Source organism: Diadema antillarum, unplaced genomic scaffold (genome assembly GCF_040938485.1).
Source record: "Diadema antillarum isolate AM-2024a unplaced genomic scaffold, OU_Dant_1.0 seq00000964_RagTag, whole genome shotgun sequence".
Classification (NCBI taxonomy): domain Eukaryota; kingdom Metazoa; phylum Echinodermata; class Echinoidea; order Diadematoida; family Diadematidae; genus Diadema; species Diadema antillarum.
In genome coordinates this window covers 290,030-311,907 of record NW_027271810.1, presented here as the reverse complement: position 1 = coordinate 311,907, position 21,878 = coordinate 290,030, and the positions used below count along the sequence as shown (strand labels likewise).

Genomic DNA, 21,878 nt, shown 5'->3' with positions numbered 1-21,878 from the left:
CATGTTTAGAATTTGTAAACAGTAATATCAAAGTCACACAATAAACCTTGTGCATGCAGTGCCATTTTAGTATGAAATTTGTTTGTTTAATCTTTCCTTTTGTGCTCTTTTATATGATTAAATCAGCCACCCACTTCTAGTTGTTTGTATTTTTGTTACTTTTTAAGGCTCCAAAGTACATCATACTTTAACACTCTGCAGTTTTGCTTGACAGCAATCGGTGTGTGGTATTTACCTGGTCAAAGGTAATTTCTTTATCTCAAGTCTTGTGATTAGGTTGATATTGGCCTAGGGGATCTTACATTTATGTGCAACAAAATGATGACATTTCGAAATTGTTCGTGGACTGGGAACCCATTTTGGCACCTTGGCGAGGAGGCCTCCCTTCTTTCCTATTAATCGTTTGTCTCATGTCTGGACGGTCAACATCGATTACATAACAGGGGGGCAATTTCGCTCTAGCCATTGCTGATTATTTTTCTTCTTCATCTTCCTTGGGCATCATACTGTCACGCTCGTTGCAACGTGAGGATCCATGTTGGAATGGGTGCGAGGTGTCGTTTTCCAGACATTTTGTGGTTGCACCTCGTGTGTCAGATGACGTTGCTTGACGTTTAGGCTTGCGTCGAACTCTGAGTGTGCGTATAGTCGTAGAATCAAGCAACACCTGCCATTTTAGCGCTCCTCCTGCAGCTGTGGTTCCATTAGTGAAGTGCCATCAAACTCTGGAACACATTCATTGTGGGACCACTGATATCGCAAGCATCTTTTTGGGAAGAGCTCATCTTTGCATTTGCTTGCCTGTTTGTTTGTTTGTTTCTGTGAGAGAAATTGTTGGACTGATATTGGGAAAGGGAAGACTTTTTTGTCCAACTTTCACCATGACTGCGAGATTCTTTTCCGTTCGTTCCCGGCTGACTGCCTTTCCCAGGTGGCTTATATTCCTGGGAGACTCCGTCTCAGGATAGCTTTTCGTTGCCTCTTAATACCTATCTCCGCACGACTGCTTCTTTTACTCAAACACCGGAATCCGATTCCCTACCCATCACAAGGAGATTATAGGGGAGTAAGAGTGCAACGTAAATCTTGCAGGCATGGAAGATATTAACAACAACCAGCCAGTCTTGTAAGTACTTGGTGATAATCACACATCCTTTGCAGTATGCAGAATAGTGGTTGAAAAGCTATCTGATATGCACAAAACTTGAACCATTTTGTAATTGTTTGATAGAGTACTGTCGATTTGACAATCATGATTTCTCCCATCTATTGAGGATTTCACGTATGTTCCATCGGGAAGATGGGTTCAAAATAGATAGTGCATCTTGCTTTCCTTAGAGGCATTATTTACAATTTGCTGATGAAAGAAAGACCCAGCTTTAGTGCTTCAAAATAGTTCTAAAATGTGAGTTAGGGATAGAAACAACCAATGCAAAAGTTTGAATCAGTATAATCAATGGTAAATATCATTAAATATACAAAATGTGAACACTACAGTAAATATGATAAGAATGTTCCTAGACTAAACCGTCTATAGTTATGGTTTATTGAGAAAATAGTTATATCTTGTTATATTTTAGGCTTTATTGCAAATTTTTTATGTGGTAGGATATTGTGTTCACTTCCAACCAAACTTCACATGTAGGAAGCATCGCCTATGGATACCAAGATAACCCTACTCATGCCTTCATGGGTCTCAGCTGATGATATCATACTACAGCTTGTGATGGCAGTGGGAAGTACATTAAGAATATTACATTCCCCTTTTGATTACCGAGGAAATTTTTTATTACTTTTTTTTTTTTTTTGGGGGGGGGGGTTGTGGAAGGAGAGTGGGATGGGAGGGTGAATAACAGGAAGACATGGGGTGCTCATGTGTCTACCAAGCCGAACAATATGTACGATGGGACCTAATTTTCATCATGCATTAATAGTGAGGAATATTTCACAGTGTTTCCATCCATCGGGTTCCTTCTTTGTATACTCTGTTTAAATCATAAAATGGACAAAAATATTTTTTGTACTTAAAAGTATTTCATACTGTCTGTATTACAACCTTTCACAAATGAATATTATGATAGAATTTCAGCTTTATAGATTAATGAATAATGCCTGATATATTGCTTTATTTCATTAAGAAATTACTCTTTTGAAGCTCACTCGTGAATGCTCTGTAAATAAAGATTATTATTACGTTTGCCCTTTTCCATTATATATTTGTGGGATAATTAATGACTCAGTGGAATTCACATAAAACTTGACAAGGTAAGTGACTAATTCATATTCCAAACCAAAGAGGGAAAGAGAAAATATTTAAAACAGAATTATGGTTATGAATTTGAAATTCACAAAGAAATAAAAATGCTGTCATGGATTAAATGCATTGCTTTCCAGTTTGAAAATACCATATCTTTCTAAGCCCAAAGTTTGTTAACCTCTTATGCAATTTGTTCTCTTTTTTATGGTTTTGATGGGCTTCCCCCACTCTGCCCTGATCTTACAAGACATGGGCTTGTTACATAATGTTTGTTATGCCTTATGGGCAAACAAAGGAGCACTGTTTTGAGTTTGAGTTAGAGCTCATCCCATTGATCATAACCCTCAAGACTACCACTGAATATCATACATTTAATGCCCACTGGAGTCTGAGAGAAATAATGTAGAATATCAACAAATATCTAAAGAGGGGATGGCATCTAATTTTCTGTGTCAATTTACCTGCTAACGATGCAGTTAGTAAGAGATTACTGTGTGTGCAGTAGTGTAAATTCCTGCTTAATCATTGGTCATGAGTCTTTGATAGCTTGGAACAGAACTAGAGAAGCAAACATGCTGTGGAAACGCTCTCAGAGCTGTACACAAATGCTTGACAACGTCTGTGTAGACAGGGTTCATGGAAGATTTTACGACACGTAGTATATGGAGGACAGCATTGGTTTTTATCTTGAAGCATTTGTTTTTCTTGAAGCATAGTTAGCATGCGTGATGTTTGATATGGTTGAGAAAACTATTCACACATCAACAGAGAGTAATGGTGATTCATAAATCATAATTATTACAAGCCATGTGTCCAGAATAGGACCATGGACTTGGAATATGTCAACATGTCCTTTGTTTTGTTTTGTTTTGTTTATCCATAAAGATGTGATTACAAAAACAAATGATGAACATTTTGTGCATACAGCACATACTACTGTCATGAACAAATCCTCAATAGGCGCGGTCAGACTGGCAAAAGTTCAAGAAGGTTAAGTTTGCAATCTTTAAGATCTCAAATTTTTGCCAGTGTGACCACAAACTTCCTGCAAAACTTCTCACAAAACTTCTCATGGAACTTTCCACTCTAAGTAGGGATATTTCCCTCACCCCCACCAAACATCTCGATCTGTTTGCGGGCAATGTCTCCGAAGCGCGAGGCCATTGTCACGTACAGATGCAGGGGTGTATCCAGGATTTTTTCGGGGGGGTCGTAATCAAAATTTTGTTGACCTTTAGGTAACCTACCTTTGCGAGGGAGCGGAGCGACCGAGCGGGGGAAAGGTGTGGGAGGGGTGTGTCCCCCCTCCCACGGTAGGGAGTTTTTAATTTTATATCTTAAAATGGGGCCATTTGGTGCATACAAAAGTGACTTTTTCGGCATGGCAGTGCGGCTTAGAAATAAGGTATGGCATAATAAAACTAAGTTATGAAATTTAAGAGGTTTTTGACAATTTACTGGAACACCACCTTTTTTTCCTGTTGTAAATATATGGTAAAAAGCCGTCAAAAAACAAAAATGTCTTTTACAAAAAGTGGACCTTTTGAAAATTTGGGGGGGTCGTACGACCCCCCCGACCCCCCTGCTTACACCCATGAGATGTGCATTGTTACATCACAATCACAAGCCATCAGACGGCACACTCTTTCATCTTTCTTGCATGTGTGTACCAATGACCCAAACTTCTTATCCAAGTTTGGCTGCCAGTGTGACTGCACAACAAAAGATCGCAAACTTCTTGATCTTTTGCCAGTCTGACAGCGCCTAATGTGTTTCAAATAGTGAGAGTGAGAGAGAAATTTTGTCAAAAATGAAGGGTGTCAGTTACATCAATTAGCTAAAAAGATAACAGGTTGATTGCCTCAACTGTTTTGCAAGACAACATCAAGAGACGGTCACTATTTTAAGAAAAGCTGATGCAAGAAACACTTGAAATTGTCATGAGAGAGACTGTGTTGCTGTACCAGGGGAGATTTTGAATATCTCCATTGTACACTGCATAGATAGGAACTCTACATCAATTCGTGTATAAATGTCAGTAAACAGTAAACAATATCAAGAAAATGCCGTAAAATTTTACACAAATTCATTTTTCTATGACATTGAAAGAATGCTAGACCTTGCCCCTTCTAGAAGAACGGAGAAAGGTATTTGCCCTATCCTTGTCATATCTCACAAATTTGAGGAATATTTGCATTCCATTAGATATCAAAATTTGTGATTTAAAAAAAAAGAATAATTATGTATCTTTTGTAGCATTTCCCCTTCAAGTCAGGAAATGTTGAACTTTAATCAGGGTTGTCTTAATCATGCAAAAAAGAATGCTGTCCTTATTGGCGATGAGTGGAAGCCTTAAAAGATATTGTCACCGCAGAAACCTTAGAAAGGATTAATTTGAATAGTTTGCTTTCAGCAAATTCCTCAACATGTTTTTCAAAGCAAGTGTCATCTTTTACTGTTTTGTCTACAATCCCATGTGCTATTTATCTTTTTGGCTACCTAACATATTTGTTAAAAGAGGTGTGTGGGCATGTGTGTGTGTGTGTGTGTGTGTGCTGTGTGTACAAGTGAATGTGTGCATGCACTCATGTATGCACTGGGGGGGGGGGGGCTTTTGTTTTGGCTCATTGCTTGTGCTTCCTAACTCTGGTGTAATACAGTATAGTGGGACCATTCACACTGGCAGTGAAAAATTGTGACAAGCGGTTAAAAATTTAGTGGCAACTGAGCCAAACACCATCTGAAACATACATGTGTATATAAGATAGGGCCTATATTTTTTTAAAATTACCAACCATGCCACATATGTGTGCAGTTTGTTGTGACATCTGGTAATGAGAATGCTCATTGCAATCACGTCACATATCTTCCATTTGATGTCTGGATTCCTTCCTCTGTGACCACACTTAAAATGTGAAGTTCCCAGCCCAGGAGGCTGTCATGTCATAACCAGGGTTTTGTGGAGCAGACTGTTACTGTGTGAGCTGATTTTTCACATAGAAATATGTGCAAAAAGTTTTAGCAAGACCCTGCAATATTTCTATGTAAAAACTTCGTGATATTTTGTTGCAGTGTGAAAGGGAGAGCTCAAACATTGTGATTTTTTTGTTAAGGTTGCGATGTTTACTCATGAGAACGCCCGACGCCAAAGATGAGAATGGCTCTACTCCATTTAGAGGTATGATATCCCAGGGAAATCCCAGCTAGATGTTGAATTGACACCAGCAATCTGGGGGAATTTTGCAACACAGGAATAACCTAACATTTGTTGTATGTACATGAATGACTCCTCCAGAGTTTTCATCCTAGAGAATGGCCAAAGACTGATGGTGTCATATTTTATTTGACATGCTCTCTTTTTCTTCCCTTTTTGTACTAAAAAGAGGACACTGGCACTATTTTTGTTGCTTGATATTTTGTGGCTTGATATGTGTCCTTTTATAACTTGTTACTATTCTGAATTGCAAATTACTTCCTATCTTCTTTCTTCCTATTTCTCTTCTCTGTCTTTCGGGGGGGGGGGGGGGGGGGTGGAGAGGGATAAGGAGGAGAAGAAGGGAGGAGAAAGAAAAATGGTACCGGCTTCTCCCCGCCCCTTTCATCCTGTCTCTTATCTTTCTTTCTTTTCTTTTTTTTTCTTCTTTTTTTTTTTTTGGGGGGGGGGGTAGTTGGATGTGGGGCCAAGAAGGGAGGAGTTAGTGGAAATATGTAAAAAGATATGGGCTCAAACTTTTCAAGTTCAAATTTTCTCTGTACAATTTTCAATTTTTGATTTCCAAATTTATTCAGATACCGGTACTAGTCTCTATAGCCGTTTTCACATCAGCGCGATAAAAATCCAAGCTCTAGATATTTTTCACAGAAAATAGTCAGCAAAATAGTGCACTATTTCGAAACATCGGGCTGATGTGAAAACGCCTACTGAGTCTTCTATTCACACAACCTAGAGATTTCAGGCATGTTGGGGGAGAAACACGGACATAGTGGTGTCAAATATAGCATGAGACTTTGAAAGGGGGCCATCTAAAAGTCCCTGTTTTCTTGTGATTCAGTAATGCGCATAGGGTCAAATAGGGTCATGTCTTGTTTAATACACAGACACTACTTCAGTAGAATGAGGTGGTAAGACTCCTGCTGACTGACTTGAAACAAATTCCGTCAAGTTCTGCAATGTCTACTTTTCTAATACATCTGTCACTATATCTTTTTTCTCCTTTTTGTGGATGATTTGTGACATAACTGTGGTATTCCTCAGTTTATATCTCTCTTAACCCATTGAGGACGGTTTGATTTTGCTACAACATGCATTTCCCATAGACACCTGCCCGAGTATACTCGGGACTCGTCCTCAACAGGTTAAAGTATAAAGAGAGGGACCTGCCATGGATTGGGAAACTGAAAGTGGGAATAACATCACATTACACAAGAAAGTTGATGTAGTTTCCCTTTGCATGCATTTATTGCCATAGAGCTATTTGATCCTGTGCATTGATGAATTGCTTAATTGCCTTCTTTTGACTCATAAAAAAAAGGGGTGGAAAATGTGATTCATGGGCATTGTGTCATCATCATTTTTCAAAAACTTGAATTCTGACTGTGGTATGGTAAGAATTTTACAAAGTGATTATCAAGTTATGGGCCCCTGTTCAAAGCCAAGCAAATATTGTTCACAGGTGTCGATTTTGGTTTCAAAAATAAAAGAAAAGTGAAGTGGCAGGATGTAGGAGTGAGAGTAAGTGGTTGGGTGGAAGGAGGATGTTGTGCCGAATTTCTTTTAATTTATATCGTCTGCTGCTTCCTATGTGGGACTCACAATTTTGCCCTCGTTTCCCGAATATTTGGAATACGGATATGACGGCTGTGTCAGAGTGGAAGTACACCTAGTAGTCTGTTAGAGGTCAAGTTAAGTTTCCTTTGTATCCAGATGACCCCACAGTCCAGAGATGGGATCCGAGATGGATCCATAGGAGTCAGCATTGCAGGATGTTGGACTCCAAGCGCAGACACTGCTCCTTGCTTCTATAAAGTATCTTCGTCAGGATCATTGCAGATTGTTCTCGCGTTACTCAAGTTTAAGTTTGCCGTAGGATTTCTAGATTTTTGTTTGGCTAGGGAGCAAATAGTTTGTTTGGTGCATTTGAATTTGTCCCATCGTAGTAGCCCCCGCCCCCATGCTAATGTCCACAGAGTCTGCCAGAGACAAACATCAGTTGGTTTAAAGATAAACTAGGTGGGTTAGTCCCACTGGTATGCTGCACTTATGAGCTGGTACCGACTGGTCCAGGAGGAAGCAGATGGGAGCAGATCAAACTCCCACATCAGGCCAAACTGGGATGAGACCCTCGGAAAGACGTAGGTGGAATGGACTCGATGCCCTGTCCATTTATTCTTTTATTTCTCTTTAACAGGAGGTGAGATCCTCCAAATGCAGGAGGCTCACAAAATGCTTTCTTGACATGAATGAAGGAACATTGTTTAATGATTCCCCTCCCCTTTTGTTTTGTCAGTGGTTATAAGTTTGGATTACTAAATATATTATAAAGTCTTGTTCTGTTTGTGTTCCACCAGGGCTGTTGGAACTGTGGAGAAGATTGACTCATATTTCCAGAAATATCAGTGAGTATGACAAGTTTTATTTGACTATTTGTTTGTTTATTCCTCTTTCTGGTTGCACTATCCAGAGCATTACATATTTTGAATTATCATTCCTTTGCTTTTTACTGAATTATGGTCCAAAATTATTACTTTTTAATTATCATTTTTTGAATGGCTATCTCTCCCAGCATTAGGTTAGTGCTGGTACTTTATTGAAACATCTTTGTCAGTGTCTTTATGTGCTCTGCGGTATTCTTTAGGTTTTGTATTTACATGTTGTATGTTGAATGGGATATACCCTGCACATTTACATCTCACTGAATGCTGCATATCCAGCAGAGTTGTGTTCTTTGTTCTGTAGATGCATAGTAGTCTAAACGGGACAGAATGGCTCTGGCAAGTTGTACTAGGCATTTACTGTAGTTGTGTGTCTTCATAGCCTTATTACAGAAAAATATAACAGTATTTTGAGGGCATCAACGTAGTCTTTAGTTATTTATTCCTCATGATACAATTTTTTTTTTGTCAGCATGATCAGAACTTTGAATATTTTCCTACAAAAAAAAAGGAATAGATATAATCGAATGAATACATTAAGTGTAAAGTGAATAATTCCAACATGCGTCGTCTAGTTAAGATATAATCTGACAAAAATGATATTCTTTAACAAATCAGTCTAAAACAAGTTTAAATTGTATGATGTTTTATGTTTTATCGTATTTATTTCTGTTATGTATATTTTATATTCTATTTTTGTCATTTATTAGTATTAGTAATGATGACAATGATGATAAATATTGATATTTAAAAGTGTTTATTGATGTTTAATATCTAATTCCTGAAGGTAATTCATCCACAATTTGAGGCAGTGCAATTAATTGTTTAGGATAGGCACTAATGACAATTTATCATTAGAAAGTGTATACAATCTTAATATCATTGAAAAATGTGTTGTTGTTTTTTAAACAAAAGTATTGAAACTCTTAACTCTCATCCCAGGACCGGGCACTACCAGCCAAACCAAGTGATGCCTCACCACACCCCACCCCCGGGTTCCACCATTCCCGTCGTACGGACCGACGCCCAGGACTCTGGCATAGAAGACACTGTGGATAGCGTGCCGGGGCCTAGGAATGCAGCACAGCAGTACGTCAGGAATGTCCTCTCAGACCAGGTATTTAAACCTTTTATATCCCCAAAGATGCCCTTGTGAAGACTTTCCCCACCCCTTTGATTTGGGCTGAAATTTCCACCTTTTCCACCACCATGATTTTCCCCTCTAATTATCCACCTTTAACAGCTAGCAATCTTTCTGAAAGCCTTATTCCAGTGCTAGTGTTTATGAAGCATGCTGCTTTCTATATTCCTAGCAGTTTGTCATTGTATTCATGAAACGATAGCCACTGCCATGATGTGCATCCTTTTTGCTGTTAAGTGTTCAATCATTCCGCAAGGGATTCACTAAAAAATCCTCATTCCCCCTTTAAATGAGTGAAAGACATTGACAAAGGTAAATTGATGTGATGCTGTTGACAGCCTTGATATAGAAAGACCTCTCAAAAGAATAGGGATTAGTCTAGGATTACTTAATCCGCATTCATCGACAACGAGTAATGGGACATTTGTTTTGATCAGTGACCCAAGCACACCAACTGAGTACAATAATCATTAAAGGCCCCAAACTAAATGATGGGTAGGGCTCAACACTGTTAGTTTGGGAGTGTTGTTGTTGGTTGATTCTTTTTTAGGGAGTGTGGAGGGTATTGGATGAAATGTGTAGTTTGAATGATAATAAAATAAAGTGTTTGTATATTTTTTGTACCAAAAAGAAAAAAAAATGTGTCTTCACAGATATGTTTGCAAGACATTTTAATGTTTGTGCATATGCGTATGTGTCTAAGAGTGTTTTAAGAAGGAAAATGGTGATCAATACACAGGTTTATAGGGCCAGTTATATTTTTATGTGAGAAAGAGAGAAAGGGGTGGGTCTTTTTTGTGTCCTTGATTGGTGGAAAGAATATTGCTGATGAATAGTAATGTTCCCATAGTGACCACATGTCATTCAATTTAGAAATATCTATTTAGTATGCATAATGTATATATAGAGAATATGTGTGTATGTGTGTGTATGTGTGTGTGTGTGTGTGTGTGTGTGTTTGCTATGGATTTCCTGCATCAACTCTGATTAAGTGTGATTACCTTGATTGTTCCTGTCTCGTGATCACTTTTGATACATTTTATTGCAGTATACCAGTATGGTCAGCATTTAAAGGACAAGTTAGCCTTTAGAGGACAAGTTTATCTTTTAAAAGGACAAGTCCACCTATATATGTGTGGATTGAGTGAATGCAGTAATATTGGTAGAACACATATAAGTAAAAGTTATCAGACAGTCCGTTCAAAAGTTATGAATTTTTAAAGTTTCAGTGCCATCATTGCTGTATGCAAAGACTACTACAGTTGTGATGTCACACGCGTAAAACAAAATAAAGAGAATTCCACGAAATGTCCTGTTTTTTAAAGCACACATTCCCTTGACTTGTTACAGTAGTATGTTAAGGGTACTACTTCCCCTGCCTTCTGAAAAAGGCATGTCAAGTGCTCTTTTATTATGTTAGAAAAGTAAAAATATGTTTGATTTTCTGTATAATTTCTTTATTCTCCATACCTGACATCACAAACTGTAGTCTTCTCATCCATTGATGGCAGCACAGAAACTTTAGAAATTCATAACTTTAGAACGGATTGTCTGATTTTCCTCAAACTTTCAACAATATGTTCTACCAATGTTGCTTCATTCACTCAATCCACATGTATGTATGAAGGTGAACTTGTCCTTTACATGTGTGGTATGTGTGGATTAAGTAAATATAGCAATATTGGTCTAACTAATCAGTGAAAGTGTCAGGAAAAATCAGACAATCTGTTCTATAGTTGTGCATTGTTTAAGTTTCATTGCTGCTATCGCTGGATGAGAAGACTCCTACAGTTTCATGTGTAGAACAATAAAAAAGAAAATATCAAGAAAATTCAACATATTTTCACTTTTCACTTGACTTGCCCCTTTCAGAAGGCAGGGGGAATATTACCCTTAACATACATCATTAACGAGTCGAGGGTATGTGTACAGTGTACGTACTTTAAAAAAATTGCAATTTTGTGGAATTCTCTTTATATTTTCTGTATACATGTCGTTCTATGCTTGTGACATCACACACGGTAGTTGTCCTTTCATTCAGCAATAGTGGCACTGAAACTTTAAAATTTCATAACTTTTGAATGGAGTGTCCGACTTTCCTCAAGCTTTCACGATGTGTTGTACTAAATATTGTTGCATTCACTCAATCCATGCATATATGATTCAAGTGAACTTGTCCTTCAACCCTTAATACTGTGATTTGTTTACCATGGCCTTCCTGTTGGCCTGAGTGAGACACGTTGCCACACCTGAGTTGGTTTGCTAATAAACTTTACAACTAGCTTCAGTTTCGAAGGTTTACGGAATGCTGATGAATGAGCTTGGAACTTGCATGTGAATCGTAGATCATCAATAATTGGTATGGTTTTGTTTATGTATTAGAGATATACATGTATAGCCTTCAAAGACCACATTTATTTAAAGCTTTTGTAGCTTCTTGTGTAATAATCACCAGGTTTTTTTTCTATCTATCAAAATTGGGATTTACAGGGGGTTTTTTATCTGTATTTGGCACAAAGCAATTATCAAGATAGTCTATTAGTGGATGAATTAAAACCGTTAATTGTGGATATCGATCTATCTCTTAGATTAACTGCAAAATAGCATAAATGCTGATGTCAGTCAATTGAGAAATCTACATGGTCGTTAGTCACATTTGACACCAATCATTCAAGGTTCAATTTGAGCATGCTCCTCTTAAAGTAAAATACCAGATAATACAATGTAAAAAAGCCTTCAAATCACACCCAATATTGATAGACTTTTCTGCAATATGTTTTTAGTCAGGTGGTCAGTATGATACTATCTGCCTTGACCTGCCAGTTTTGCTCTATTGTTGAACTGAATATACAACTTCCTGACAGAGCTCATAAAAGTCCATGATATTCTCATAGGTAAGCTTTTGGAATTTCCTGCGATTTTACGAGCATTTGCTGCTATCGAGTACCGCAGAAATTTTGACAATCAATGAACTGGAGCGTAAAACACCATTGTGATTGATGTGTTTTAGCTGCAGATGCATTCATAGATGGTTGTCTACTTTCTGGCTGTACTAAAATAACAGTGCCCCTATTCATGAAATATATGTAAACCATTTATATCAAAAACACAACCAACTGACATGAGTGGTTTAAATTTCATTCAGGTTTGTAGAATGTTGGTTCCAATATGATTTTGAGTGAATCTACTGTCTTGTTGCAGCAAAAATTACTAAATAAATAGTGAATGTAATGTTAAGTAATCCTGTGATATTCCTGTGCTAAACATGTTGTTACCTCATGTAACCAAATGCCCTGTTTGAGGCTGTCAGTTTCAGCTCTATCATACAACCTTTAAAACTTTTTTTAATGGTTGGTAACTTACTTTTTATGACCAATTACACTGTATGTTTGGGTTTCAATAATTGCAATGTGCCTGCTCAGTTGGATAAACTAATCCAATGATCAATTTTGTCAAGAATGAATGATTATTGGAGTGTATTTTTGTATTTATGTGAACTTATGATCATGGGAAGTTCATAATGGCATTCAGAAAACTTGCTGCAATAAAGTACGACTGTATTAATATGTTTAAAAGAAGCAGAATAGAAATTGATGAATTGTAGTAGTGCAGGTATTTCTGTACCAGCAAAATATGATAGCAATGTGAATCTCAGAATTTTGCTTGTTGATGAAGTTTGTGAAGTATGCCTTTAATATGTGTACTGGCCTATGGCATCCTCTTCTGTACATTCTTGAAGAACAAGTCAAGATTTTGATATTTTTCTCACAGTCTTGTGAAAACTTCTTTTAAACTTGTGCTTCTCGTTTATACAGTATGTATGGTCATTGATGTCATTATACAGGCAACTCCCATTATGACAAAGTCCTCGAAACCGATATCATATTCATTATATTGAAATTCCATTTTAGCTGAACAATTGAAGTATATAAAGATATATAGATGATGAGTTTGGGACCTGAATTTTTACATTGTTGAGACAAAATTTTGCTATAACTGTGTGTGTTATAGCGGGAGGGTACTGTATGGCGATGTCTCATAACACATCATCACTCATACACATGTATGACCTCTTTTTATCTTGGATCCATGCAGGAGCTAATGGTGTACAGGCACGCCCTGCTGTGTGCCCAGTTTCCCGTGCTGGGCAGCCGGCTGCCCGGCCTGGGTCGGCGGACCCGCCAGAGTCCCCCCACACCCGCCCACCCCAGGGGCGCAACTGCCGGCCCCTCTTCCTCCTCCTCCTCCCTCCTGGCAACCCCGCCCCCGTCTCCGGGTTCCCTGAGCGGGGATGGGGAGGACGACGACTCGATGGTGCAGGAGGAGACGCTCTGCGTGCTGGTCAAGGAGGCCTTCCAGCTCAGTGAAGAGCGCCATCTCTTCTACGACGACCACATTGCAAAAGGCCTGGGCAACAAGCCACCCGCTAAGGTAGGCTGTCAGATTGTGTGGGCATGTTCCGTGTCCCCTTTTTATGCCAGTCTTCACTGTGTATCAATTTTAGTATATGTATGCAAATATACTTTTGCTTCCTGACACTCCTTATTTCTTTTGATTACAGTTTTAAGGGTTGTTTCTTATGTTTTGATGTACATTGTGATCAGAAATTCACTCACTTCATAATACTCCTTTTTGTCAGTGGTGTATGCTTAAACAATTTTACATGAGAAAAACATCAAGCAGTAATGCAAAATGCTGTTGAAAATTTATGCTTTCTGGATTGTCCATGCATGCAATTTTTCCAGAATGCCTTATTCTGGCAAACCCAAAATTTTAGTATCATTATGAGGTGGGCTGAAGGATAGACCAGAGCCTGAGTAGGCCATTTGTGGACGTCCTTTGGGATTTTACACTATAGTGTGGTCAAGGGTATTCTCAGATGAGAGAAATTTGCTGGCATCAAGAATAGAGGTGATTGCATTCTGAGATGATGACATGACTTTTTTAGGTTTGAGAAGGAATGCACGTGTCGGACGTAGATAGTGGGTGTGTATTTGTGCAGTGCAAACACAGGTCAGTGACGCAAGGGCTATGTTAGCCGAGAAGTGAGATTTCTTTGTCTCTAAACCCTCTCAGTAGGTATCCCTTTTTGCTCCATAGACTGTGGCGGTTTTTACTTTGTGTGTGTGTGTGTGTGTGTGTGTGTGTGTGCGTGTGCGTGTGCGTGTGTGTAAGTAGAAGTTTTCATTGTTACTGTGTATGTTTCGGACATATACTGGAAATTGGAGGTAGGGGTGAGAAAGAGAAAAAAAATTGCGGGAGTACGCTCACCTGCTTGGTAGAGTTCTTAATCTTAGGCTGTGCAAGATAAGAACTCTATGAGAACTTTGCTTTTTATATCAATTACGTACAACTCATGTTCGGAGCACTTTTTGCATCCAAGAATTCTGTCGACAGATGGTCTCAAGTGCGTCACAGAGTCTAGTGACGGAAGAAAGAAGCAAGAATGTATGAGGATCGAGGTAGCTTGCAAGCTACCCCCCACCCCTACAGAATCTGGGGTACTAAAGAGGAGAACAATGATAGAAATGTGATCAACTTTATGTGGGGAAAGTGATTTTAATTAATGACATATTTACTTCACTCCAGGGTGTTTAAGTACAAAGGGTATGTGAAATTTGTATGTATCGTAAAGATACTGGCACCCCGTGTGCATGCATATTTAGAAAAATTGACAGCTAGAATTGTTCAGGATGCACTCTGGTGCCTTGAATGTTTAGGTGTAATTAGATAAGTTTTTGTTTTGTTTTGACACTCAAACCACAAAAAAGTTTGACAAGTGCCTTAGCTGGAATGCATGGTTGTTGCCATGGCGATGACAGTGATCTTGTCTCCGCAGTTTCCTACTTCCTAATACTGCATGCCTGTCTGTCTATATCTGTATATTATATCTCTCTTTGTAGCTCTTAGTGGAGGAACTGATGGGCCGCCTGTCACTCTTGCAAGCAAACAGTCTTCCGTACTACCAACCACAAGCCTTCGAGGTGAGATGTCACATGGCTGGTGTAGTTTTTCGGGGCGGGGTTGTGTGTGTGTGTGTGTGTGTGTGTGTGTGTGTGTGTGTGTGTGTGTGTGTGTGTTTGTGGCCCTCAGCTTTATATGTCATATCATATGTCAGACATGTTTGTAGCTTTGTAGGATGAGTGCACTGTTGAGGGAAGTTTCATAACTCCTTTTTTTTGTTGTTGCCATAAAATGAAAAAACATCACGATTGTGTTGTAATTTTGCACCCAGACATGTTTTATGATATTTATTCATATTTTTTGAAGTGCAGATTTTTTTGATCTGCATTTCCTGTACATCATTATTGTGAATAGGTTGCAACTCACCCCATGTGATTCCTAATTACAGAAGAAGCATTGTGGGTTCACTCTTTTGATAATTCCTCTAGTCAAGCTTGACAATTCAAATTTCATTAGCCAGATACACCTATAGTACTACAATGTGCCATACTCTGTACTTCAAGCAACGCTTTTGTCACGGGTGAATAAAGGCACAGTGTGGTATGAGCTAAATGCTTGTCGGTGTGTCAATGGGGTCTGATAAGTTTTGCCGCCTAAAGATTGAAGGGTAGAAGAGTAATTTGTGCCTCAGTGCTTGCAAGTAGGAGGTACTGTAGGTAGGTAATTGTTTGGTTGTCTTATCAAACAAGGCAGTTCTGCCACTGTCTTTGTCTATATCAAGTAGGTATATACCCTGGATGAAGTTATCACACGAATTAAAACTTATCTATGACTCAATAGAGGCCAAGTGGTAGACATTCACCTCATTCTACAATAGGTAAATACTCTATTTGTTTGCACTCCTTTGTTGCAACATGCACAGTAATGTTTAAAATCCCACGCTGATGTTCAAAGGGGATTTCTAATCCATTTAAGGTGATGGAAAAAGAAGAATTTTCACATAGCTTTCTCAGAGATTTCCTGGATTGTCCAGTAGTGATACTTAAATCATCTGTTGAGAATGGGAAGGGCGTGAAGCTGCCTCGAACACTATGGGTTTAGTGACATCGATCTTAACGCCCCTTATCATTCTCAACCGGCGAAATGCTGCTATGTACTGCCTCATCTGTCCAAGCTATTGTACACCCCCCCCCCCTTGCCCATATCATCTTCACCAAAAATAGATAGTTATATCTTATGTAGTTCACATTGTGATTGTCTTCATTGTGTTACACTGCAGTGTGAACATTTAAGCAAAAATTTGTTGAATACTTTTTATTCAATCTTTGGATATTCAATAAAGTCAGCCTTTCTTCATATTCTTCCCTTTTTTGGCAACTTTCTTGGAAAGTAAGAGCTGTAAAAATTTGCAACTCATGATAATCGATTCTGTTTCCATGACCATCACTACTTTAAAGGCACTTTTCAACAATGCTTTCAGTTTGAAAACATTGAGCTGCTTGGCCCTACACACTTCCAGTATTTCCAAAGTTGTGTAAATATAACAATAAAATTGAAGTTGAAAATCAGCTCTTAATGTTTCAAGTGATCAAGATTCACCATTCTCAATCAGTATTCCCATAGACAGTAATGTTAGAATAAGTAGATTATTAGCTTCATAGTATTGTTCATAAATTTCTCAATAGTGACAACATAAATTGTAATGCATAAAACTTTGTATTGTTGAAGGCTATTTTTCTTGCCTTTGAGCATTGATAGTCAGCAAAGTTCTGTAATTTCTAAAGTGCAGCTGCCACAACATCAAACAGTGTCATTAAAACCTGATCAGGTGCAAGAATTTTAAGCAGTGCTGTGGTTGCTGCAAATAATGTACCTAAAAAAAAAATGGAAAAAAATGCATAAGGGCCATACATGGTTCAAGTGAGTTCAAATACAGGCAATGCTGTACCCTTTGTCGCTTAGTACATTGTTTGTGATAAATCATACAATATGCTATTTTCATTCCTATAGAAATGTCATCGATACTCTGAATCCATCTCAAGTTGAACAAAATGAACGATGACGGTGTTTTGCTGATCATCAGAAATGCATGATTTTTTAAAAATAGTTTTAACACATGTGAAAGAGAGAAGGAAAATGCAGAACCAGGCATAGAAACTAAATGAGGCACGTAATTTGATAACATAATTGACTTCCATAAATGGACGAGATGAAACTATGCAATGCATCATTTCGCAGTCCTCAAAAATTGTCCCATTATTTGGCAAGAAGAAAAAAAAAAGTACTTAGAATAGACACACTCACAACACATTACATTTTGTTGTGATTTACAGTATCCTTCCCCAACCAATGAAAGTTTTCTGTGTCAATCATTTTGTGTGTTCATATCACACTAAAGAAACATGAATCTTATTTCTTCAAACAAACTTGGAAGGAGTTAGACTCTCATTTACAAGCAAATTGCATCATCTCTTGTGTTTTTGGTTTTGTTTTCTGTCGTGTAGACTCGGAATGCCTATGACCTTTGGCAGCAACAAGAGGTGCAGCTGATTAGCGCCCTCATCCACCAGTTTTGGAGAGGGCCGCTGCCCAACTTGGACCCACTGGTGTGCAAGGCATCGTACTGGGCCAGTGTGCATGACATGTATCGAGACTTGTTGGTCCTTCTCTTCAAGTACGTACTATATCTACCTGTATGTCTTTTATCAGTGTGCTTGAGTATGTCGGATCACGCATTTGCTCTGTTTTGTGTTGTGAAGTCCAGATTTATATAGCGGAGCTTGTGCTTTTTTCATCTTTTTTTTTTTCTTTTCAAAGCAGATTGATTTTTTCCTTTATCTTGTTCATCAACATTTGCCATTCTCCAATTTTCACATCGACAAATTTAGATCACAATTGTTTTTAATAGATTACCAATGTTTTGTTGAAATTAGTACAGATCTTTTATTTGCTGGTATGGATGGATGTTTAGTTCTGTCAGTCTGTCCGTCTGTCTTTATGTTTGTGTGTCTCTTTTGTCTCTCTGTCTCTCATTGCATCGAGTGTACTTCATGTGCCAATACTATGAAAACGATTCCAATTTGTTATCTTTTTCTCAGCATTTTTTATTCTAAATTTTGAACCCCCTACTCCCTACCCCCTCCCCAATTTTCAAATAAGAATATCACTCATGGACAGCAGAAAACTCAAACAGTTTGGCCATCCTTGCAAAGGGCTCTAAAGTCTTTATTGTGTACTTTGTACTGTAGGAGTGGAAATTTTCGCGGTGTTGAAATTTGCACAAAAATGAAAAGCACACAAATATTTTGGCTTGCCATGTGCTTCAGTAGTTGATGTCTTGATTCCATGGAATCATTGGTTTCGCAAAAATATCCACTTGTACAGTATTGGATTTACTTTTTTTGCTGGAAGATGGACAGTCAGCCTGTCCGAAACATTGAGACCTCTCTCTGTTCGCTTCCTTTCCTCTCCTACAGTCCTTTTTGGAATCCTTATGAAAGAATTCCCTCCAGTCTGTGCTGACTACTTCTACTTCTACCTTTTCTGCTCTTCGCTTCTCACCCTTCCTACTCTTTAACCCATTGAGGACAGGCTGATTTTTGCTACAACATGCATTTCCCATTGACACTTGCCCAAGTGTACCCAGGTACTCGGGACTCGTCCTCAACAGGTTAAAGGACTGTCTGAGAAAGACAGTATTTCCTTCATTTCTTCCTCCTCACTCTCTCTCTCCTCTTTGTACTCCTTCTTCGTCTTTATCTTTCTTGTTCTCTTTTTGATACCTTCTTACTCCTCTTCTCACCCAAACAGACCTTCTTTCAGGTCGACACCTACACAGGATGAACCATACAAATCTGCATCGTTTGGATTTATTTGACCAGAGAATGTTTTTCTACTAAACTTTGCCTCCCTTCCTCACGTGATCCAGTTTCACGTTTGGTACGTGGGAGAACGTCGCAAATGTTCAAAGATTAATTCACTCGCATGTCACAAAGTTTGCTCGTATTTGTTCTCATGACATACATGTACATGTACATGTAGGTTTCACTGTAAATGTACCTTTGCTTTGTGTAATCTTGTGTGTTTGTGTCATGTTTTCATGTGTTTTCATGGAATTCGATATTGCGCAAGTTAAACTTTCTTTAAAGAAAAAAAGACCAAATTAGAGTGTGTTATCATGCTTTTTGCTTGACTCGATTGTAAAGTAAATATGCACACATACTCCTCTAATATGAGAACATTGACTTGTTTTACATCTTTGGAACCTATTAATGGCTACAATATGTCAACACAGAAGACAAAGTGCAACTTTTAATCATCCCCTATCTATGTCTTCACACCAAAGTGATCATCGTAACAAACTCTATTGAATGTTTTCCCTTGCGTGATAGCAGAATGTTTAAAGGGATGGTATAGTTTTTGGTTTAGGTGGGGGATTCAGATTTTAACTTTTTGTGAGATCTACGATTAGAAACCACTTATGAAATATTAAAGAGCATACAATTCTAAGAGGAATTAAAAATTTATTTGACGAAAATCAGTTTTGAAATAACCGAGATATCAAAAAACAGAGTGAAACAAAGTGGTCTCAATAAAAAGTGGGTCCCACCTTTCATTAGGATTTCCTTGTTTGTGGATATCTCGGCCCTTTCAAAACTGATTTTCATCAAATAAACTTGGAATTCCTTGTAGAATGTATGCTCTGTAAGATTTCAGAAGAGGTTTCTCTTGATCTCGCAAAAAAAAATTAGAAACCTGAAATTCCATCTCAACCAAACTATACCATCCCCTTATTAAGATCAACTATGACATCTTGTCATGTGATTTGATTCTGTTTGTGTGTGTAGACATGACAAGGCTCTCAAAGCGGGTCCTGCAACAGGCTGCCCTCTATTGTCCAGTTCTAGAAGACTTCTCCGAGAATTCAGCCTTCACTATGGTGTGGTATGTATCATTGTTTTGTGTGTGTGGTTTTTATATTTGTGTTCCACTCTCCCATTGGGTAGTTGCACATTAAAGAGAAAAGCATTGAACCATATCTCTCTTCAGAATTCATTTCCAAAGGGGAAATTCTCTTGCCATAGATAGCCATCTTTTGTTTAAAAAAAAAGAGAGAAAAGGTTGTCCAGTCATTCAAATCTTCTTGTTCTTTGAATATTTACTACAAGTATATACAAATGTAGTTGTACATGTACACGTAAGTATCTCTATGCAGCAGATCAACATAGAAAATGACCAAAAAAACCTATGCAAAACAAGATTATTACTATTTCTACAGTGCACTTATAATTACATTAATAGATTTTAAGATTATTTTATTGATAATTACATGCAGATTTGAGATTTGTAGATACCAGTAATGATTTTATAGAGACAGGTGCTCTGGTTGCATAAGACAAACTATGTACGCAGATGTGGTCCTGGGACTATGGCAATTGTTGCTCAATGTGCATATATAGATATTTACAATTCATTATCAAACATACCAGGTACATAAGCGTAGCGTTGTCCAGTGTAGTTCTTTTTGAATTTCTAGTGTGTTGTTTTCATGTATTCATTGCTTGACCATTAAAACAGTTAGTTTGAGTATTGGAAGAGTGATAAAGCCAAACGGTTTTCATTGTGGTCATTTTATCCAAGTGCCATATGGGACTGAGACATTTGTGGGTTCTTGAGTCTCTGTAGAGGACTCCTATTTCCAATGGATGGTATTATGGCGTATGTATCGACATCCGAGGGTAAAGTATAACCTGAAACACCGGACAGCCATACTGACCATATATGTACCCACCCATACAGTTGATTGTTGAACATGCAGGTTGCAATTCCTTGTAACTCTTTCTTTGTCTCATTCTTCTTCTCTTTTTTTACAGGGTGAAATCTATCGGAGAATCACATATTTGGAATACCTAGTGAGCACGGAGTGAGTATCCCCTCTTTATTTGGTGTTTGGCTTACGCACATGTCCATTTCATTGTGGCAAGGCCATGACAGTTGTGTGTTTTTACTTTGCCTGGAGGAACAGAAATGCAAACTACCCCTTCTTTAGAAGCTAATGCTTGGAGTCGTATCAAACCGTGCTTAATATCAGCCTTTTGGAGCTAGAAGATGGCAGGTTCTCCCATAGGTGTGTAAACAGAACTGATTCGATTCGTAGTCCAAAGTAACAAGGCTCAATAATGTTCCCTGCGATCAGTAGATGTGATATGTTATCGGTTTGCTTTGATATGCAACAGCCTTGCACCTAATTGCACATGTATATCTGTCGCCAAGTAGCCAGACTTGTACAAGATATGAGATATGCCCAGTAATATCTTTGAGATGAATATCAGATGGCATGTTCTCGCTTCATACCAAGCATCAACCCCTATAAATGATTAATCATCCATTTGGAGGGCCCATTCACACTGACATTGAGAAGTTGTTGCATTAAGGGAAAAGTTGCAAGGCGAAAGCCACAGAAATATTAACACAACATTTACATACTGGATTGTGATTTTTTTTTTTTTAAAGGACAAGTTCACCTTCATAGACATGTGGGTTGAGTGAATGCAGCAATATTAGTAGAACACATCAGTGAGAGTTTGAGCAAAATCGGACAATCCGTTAAAAAGTTACGAATTTTTGAAGTTTCTGCTCAGTCATGGCTGGATGAAAAGACTGTAATAGCTTGTGATGTCACATGAGTACAACGATATAAAGAAAGAATAAAGAAAATTCAACATATTTCCATTTTTCTCGCATAACAAAAGAACACTCGACTTCTCTCTTTCAGAAGGCAGGGGGAATAATATTACCCTTAACATACGTCAGTAGCAAGTCGAAGAAATGTGCACTTTATTCAAAAAGTAAAGTTTTGTGAAATTCTCTTTTTATTTTCCTTATATAGTTGTACGCATGTGACATCATACACTGTAGTAGTCT

General features: G+C 38.1%; 1 protein-coding gene across 1 annotated transcript in view; it reads left to right on the top strand.

Moving 5' to 3' along the window:
- LOC139741937 (uncharacterized) overlaps positions 1 to 21,878 on the top strand; it is a 68,943-nt gene that overhangs the window by 21,095 nt on the left and 25,970 nt on the right. Inside the window, exons 3-9 of the mRNA XM_071652508.1 lie at positions 7,826 to 7,873; positions 8,852 to 9,026; positions 13,146 to 13,481; positions 14,954 to 15,034; positions 17,459 to 17,628; positions 19,802 to 19,898; positions 20,828 to 20,877. Of these exons, the coding sequence (XP_071508609.1) occupies positions 7,826 to 7,873; positions 8,852 to 9,026; positions 13,146 to 13,481; positions 14,954 to 15,034; positions 17,459 to 17,628; positions 19,802 to 19,898; positions 20,828 to 20,877 (957 nt within the window). The remainder of the gene's footprint in view (positions 1 to 7,825; positions 7,874 to 8,851; positions 9,027 to 13,145; positions 13,482 to 14,953; positions 15,035 to 17,458; positions 17,629 to 19,801; positions 19,899 to 20,827; positions 20,878 to 21,878) is intronic.